At 32.9% G+C, this 6,000-nt stretch overlaps 1 protein-coding gene across 1 annotated transcript; it reads left to right on the top strand.

Moving 5' to 3' along the window:
• The first annotated feature begins 1,287 nt into the window (after window positions 1–1,287).
• LOC111038369 (protein ZBED8-like) lies at window positions 1,288–1,749 on the top strand. Its single transcript, XM_022321433.1, has one exon. The coding sequence runs from the start codon at window positions 1,288–1,290 to the stop codon at window positions 1,747–1,749; it is 462 nt and encodes a 153-aa protein (XP_022177125.1).
• The last annotated feature ends 4,251 nt before the right edge of the window (window positions 1,750–6,000 follow it).

The raw sequence follows: 6,000 nt of genomic DNA, 5'->3' as shown, positions 1-6,000 counted from the left end.
CGTACTCTGTACGGTTTCGGAGGTTAAGAATATACTTGTGAATTTCGTAACATCTTAAAAAGGCCCTTTTCAGGGCCACCATATATCGTTTTTAATCCAAAATATTGGACACTCACTAACATTGAAACACATCATGATTCTAGGAGGGGCACATACTCGATGGTACCCTCTATTAATTTATTTTCGTTCCATAAGTTAGTAGGTCTCGGCACCAATTTCTTTTAAGTTGTGTGACTAAAGGATTGGGATGGTGTTGCAGTTTGGAATGAAATCTGTTATAGTATAATTTAGCTCAGTGTTTCTCAACTAGTGTGTAGCAGAGGTTAAGTCCGAATGTGTCGCGTGTAGTACTAATATTAAATGACAAAATGTTCAACTATTATTATTTATTAACACTAATAATTATTTACAAAAATTCATAGGTATTTTATAGAATTTCCATAATGAATAAAAATAGATTATCAGCTACCGTCGTTAAATACATTTTATTAGTATCATAATTTTCGAATAGCCTATAGTGTTCAATCCCCTTAATTGATAAATGTTGGTTTTTCGATATTTTCGTTCATTTTTAAACAGTGAAGTATAGTATATTATAGTATATTATATTATAATTATATATTATAACAGTATAGTATATTTATACTGAAAACATGCACCGTATCTATAACTCACTTTATTTGTAAGCTCTGTTGTCATTTGCTTCTATTATCGGTTAGACTTATTTTCTTAATTTACCAACAACAATAATTTTTTTGCTACTAATTAAAATAAAATGGATAAATTTTTGATTAAAAAAATACAAGTAGTAAGAGAGTATACAGATGAAAATAATTTGGAAACAGAAAAAACTCTTCACCTTCGGTAAATGCATCGTCAAGTTTTAAAGAAAAATCAGAAAATCCTTCTAAAAAATTCAAAGTTAAATATCGTCAATACAATGAAAATTATTTAAAATTAGCATTTTTTTTGGGTTGGCGACAAACATTGTCCTTTTCCTTATTGTTTTATTTGTGATGAAAAATTATCGAATGAAACCATGGTTCCCAATAAGCTAGCCCGCCATTTTACCACGAAACATCAATCGTTACAAAATAAACAAATTGATTATTTTCAAAGACTATTAGATTCAAAAAAACTACAATCAAAACAATTTGTAAGATCAGTAAAAATTTCGGATAAGTTACAGGAAGCTAGTTTTCGTATCGCCCAATTGATAGCTAAAAAAAATCTTATTTAATTGCCGAATGTCTTATTATGCCAGCTTGTCGAATTATGTTAAAGACTATGTCAGGAGTCGAAGCAGAAAAAGAAATAATTAAAATGTCTGTATCTGATAGTACAATTTGTCGTAGGAATATAAATTCATCAGAGGATATTGAGGAGCAGGTTATTGAAGTTATAAAAAGTGGAGAATTATTTGCTTTGCAAGTTGATGAATCAACAGATATTAGTGGAAAAACTCAATTAATGTCATTCATTAGATTTATTGTAAATTCAAAAATAGTTAGTCAATTTTTTTGTTGTAAAGAATTATCTGGGACAACAACTGGTCGAAATGTTTTTGATGTCATAAATAAATATTTTAAAAGTTATGGTATATCGTGGACTTCTTATGTAAGTATTTGTACAATAATGACAGGCTCTATTAAAGGATTTATTACAATTGCCAAAAAGCAAAATCCAAATATAATCACAACTACACTGTTTTTTACACAGGGAGGCATTAGTAGCAAAAAGTATTGTTAATGAATTAAAGATTGTACTTGATCAAGTCGTAAAAATGGTGAATTTTATTAAAAGTAGACCTTAAAAAATTCGATTATTTTCTCAGTTATGCGAATCAATGGAATCTGACCACTATACATTGATTATTCATACATAAGTACGTTGGTTATCAAAATGCCGAGTTTTATCACGTTTTTATGAACTTAGAGAAGCACTTTTAGTATATTTTACAATGGAACAAATGGAATATTTCGATGAATTTTGGTGTTCAAAATTAGCATATTTAGATGATATTTTTGAACACCTGAATCAATTAAATTGAAGAAAGCAAGGTGAAAATCAAAATGTATTAATATCTACAGACAAAATGGCTGCATTTAAAGGCAAATTATTGATTTGGAAAAGAAGGGTAAATGATAATAATTTGGATATATTTCCATTAACTGCTAATACTAAATTTACTGATAAAATAATACCAATTATCAATGACTCAATAACATTATTGGACCAAAAACTTAATCATTATTTTTCATAGCTAGATTTGAAATTATTTGTTTGGGTGAGGAATCCATTTAATCCTAGTTTAGAAACCACACATGACACACCTTTCATTAAAAGAGGAAGAACTTGCAGAATTAAAAAAACGATCGCACTATTCAAATGAAATTTAATGAGCTCGAGCTAGGTCAATTTTGGATTTACATAAAAAAAGAATATCCGAGTTTAACAAAATTGGCTCATCCCGTATTATTACCATTTTCAACATCATATTTGTGCGAGGTAGCTTTTTCTGCTTTGAACGAAATTAAAAACATAAAAAGGGAAAGATTAATTAATAACGAAGAGGAGTTAAGAGTCGTCTTATTGAAGATTTCACCACGGATTGATACATTATGTAAGAAATATCAGTCACAAATTTCTCATTAAAATGCTGTTTTATATTATATTTTTCTTTGTTGTTTTTAAGTTTATATATTATAAATATTTAATACTACCTTACTACCTATTATTCTTATTTTTTCTTACTATGTGTTGCAAAGTATGAAATATTTGATTAGTTTGTCACCGTTATACAAAGGTTGAGAAACATTGATTTAGCTAGTTGGTCAACTGTTGGAATTCTTAAATCATTGTGCATGGTTTCATTTGTTACGTACCATGGGGCCGAGGGTTTTAGCCTGAGAGTGATGGATTTGGAAGCTTGGATAGTGCGGACTTGGGAAGGTTTGGCACTTCCCAGATTTGCAAACCGTACGCCCAGGTGGGTCTTAGTAGAGATTTGTACAATGTGGACTTTGTGTGTATTGATAGTTTGGATTTAAGAATGGGCCTGAGTAGATGAAGTTAGGTTAGATGTCGGTTAAGGATTTTACGTTTGGACTTTAGATGAGGTCCCCATGTCAATCTTTTGTCTAGTAAAATTCCCAAGTATTTTACCTGATTCGATGAAGGAATTTCGACTCCTTGAAGTGAGAGCGAGGGGAGGTTGTGTTTACGCAGTGTAAATGGCACTTCGGAAGGTTTATCGGGATCTATTAGAATTTTTCACTTGATTGCCCAGGTGCCTATTAAATTTTGGTGATTTTGGAGATAGTTTGAAGATAAAATAGGGTCTGAATTGGAAGAGAGTATAGCTGTATCATCTGCATAAGTTGCTTTGGTTGTGTTTGCTGTTTTTGGAATATCTGATGTATATGTATTAAATAAATCGGGTGATAAGTCACTTCCTTGTGGAACACCGGCAGAGATTGAAAAGTAGGAGGATATTGAGTCACCCTGTCGAACTGCAAATATACGATCATAGAGGTAGGATTGTATTATTAGATAGTAGGGAGCTGGGAGGAATAATTTTAACTTGTATAGGAGGCCATCGTGCCAAACTGTATCAAAGGCTTGGGCCACATCTAGAAAAACTCCTGGGCAGTATTCTTTATTTTTGAATGAAGTTTGAATTTGATCCGTAATTCTGTGTATTTGATGTCGAATGAAAGCCGAATTTTCCTGAAGCCAAATTGTGTGTGGGGTATTATATTGTTTGAATGAATGAGTAGTCTAATTCTTTTGATGTTAATTTTCTCGAACAGTTTAGCTAAAACTGGTAGCAGACTTATAGGTCTATAGGATGACGGTAGGTGTTTGGGTTTACCGGGTTTATGTATAAGTATTACTATAGAAAATTTCCAGATTTAAGGGAAGTAAAAGTCTTAACAAGGAATTATAAATAAATGTGAGAAGTAATAGAGTTTTATTGAGTAAGTGTTAATATTTTATTTGTAATTAAGTCGTATCCAGGTGATTTCCTTGACTTTAGTTTACTAATAAGTGTTTGATTTTATTTGGGGTTGTGTGTTTTGCTGGGAGAGACATTGGTAAAGGACTATCAAGAAATCTGGCAATATTGTCGAGGTGTGTAGATTCAGGATTATCATTAGTATGTGGTGTAAATATATTTGAGGGATGGGTTCCAAAAAGTTCAGCTTTCTTTGTCAGAGATCGCTAGCTCTCCATTTGGACCATTGAGCGGCGTAGCTTGTTCTTTGATTTTGAGAATATTTTTGTTAGTTCTCCATAGAGAACCGTCATTAGAATTTAGTGATTGAAATTTTTCTTGGAAAAAGTTGGATTTGTGTTTTATGATGAGTTTTTTGATTAAATTTGATAGATTACTTAATAGTCGTTTATCAGAAGCAGGTTGGATTTTTGCCACAACAAGCGAACTCTTCTTTTTTTATTATTTGTTTTTGGATTTGAGAAGGAAATATATTATGTTTTGAGTTGTCAGGTGTATTTATGACATACGATGCTTTGAAAAAGGGCGGTTTGGATTGAGGTCGTTAAGTTTTGCGCTGCTTCATCGATTTGGTCGGTTGATTTGATTGATATTTTAAGGTTAGTGGCATTTTCTAGACTTTTTGAAAAGGAACTCCAATTGACTGGTCTTTTCACTAAGGAAGGACGGGGAGGATTGTAGTAAATCTCACAATTCAGATTGAGAAGAACTGGACTGTGGTCACATGCTGGATCTGTTAGATTTTTTATGGAATGAGTAATGTGTCTTGGGATTGTGGTGAGAAAATAATCTAAAATATCGGGGTGTGGGTTTTGGTGGGAAGACCAGTAAGTAGGCCCCGGAGGAGATATGAATGTAATTCTTGTATTCAGTATAATATTATGAAGCAACCGACCCCTAGTGTTATTGGTCCAACAGCCCCATTGCGAGTGTTTGGCGTTGAAGTCACCGTCTATAAGAAATGAGCGGCCAAGTGAGTTCAGAAATTGGGAGAGATGTTCAGATGATATTGCAGGCCTTGGGGGGACAATAAACTGCGGATATAGTTGTAGGAATATGAATATATGATGCAGAGTAATTAAGATGTTTGTAGCTTGTATAGTGTTAGTTTTGTAATTAAGTAACGGTTGGTATAGTATTTTTTTTGAAATTATAATGGCCGAGCCACCAGGGTGGTCGGTTCGATAAATGTTGTACCTGGGGAAAATTTTTTTAGAGTTTGAAGTGCAGTGAGTTTCTGAGATAAGTGCAATGTCTATATGTTTTTCTGTGAATAGTTTGAGCAGTTCAGGTTCATGACGTTTAAGACCGTTTGCGTTCCAAAGAAAATTTCTAAGGGAATTTACGTTCGCTTGTCTATTTAACATCTTTTAGGACTAGTTTATTTATAACAGTAGTGAGAAGTTGGATTAAAGGATTTATCACTAATTTAAATTCTGATAAGAATGAGGAAAATTGAGAGGTTAGATTGTTTTCGGGTTTAGTATTAAACATATTTGAATTGAAATGATTTTTTTGTAGTAATTTGGTTTGTCTTTGATATCTTGCGGGTGAGACACGTTTTTCGGAAGGCTTGGAAATTCCTAGGTATTATTTAAATTGAGATTAGGTTGACCAGAATGTTTCATCGCTAGTGGTTTTATCCCCATTTGCATTAAATTTAAATTAACATTTTGTTTAGTTGTAGCTTTGGAATTATTGTGAAACTTCCGTAGGTCTTTGTGAACGGTACATCCGTGGTAATTTGCCGGATGACTTCCTCCACAGAGAGCGCACGTTGGAGGTTGATCTATGGATTTGGTGTAAGAAAATGTGTGAAGTTCAGCACAGCGGACGCAGCGAGGTGGGTGTGAGCAATAGCTTTTGGAGTGGCCATATTTCTGACAGTTTTGGCATTGAATAACTTCCCGACGTTTATATGGCTCTTCGATTCGAACTTTGGTATGAAGAATAGATGTTACGTGAGATATATCTTTGTTGAT

This window comes from Myzus persicae, unplaced genomic scaffold, assembly GCF_001856785.1.
Source record: "Myzus persicae strain clone G006 unplaced genomic scaffold, MPER_G0061.0, whole genome shotgun sequence".
Lineage (NCBI taxonomy): Eukaryota > Metazoa > Arthropoda > Insecta > Hemiptera > Aphididae > Myzus > Myzus persicae.
Note: the sequence above shows the minus strand (reverse complement) of the source record. Positions and strands in the feature narration are given on the sequence as shown.

What these genes read in the sequence shown, in the direction of transcription:
- LOC111038369 (XM_022321433.1), top strand. Translation starts at nt 1,288, where the DNA reads ATGTCAGGAGTCGAAGCAGAAAAAGAAATAATTAAAATGTCTGTATCT.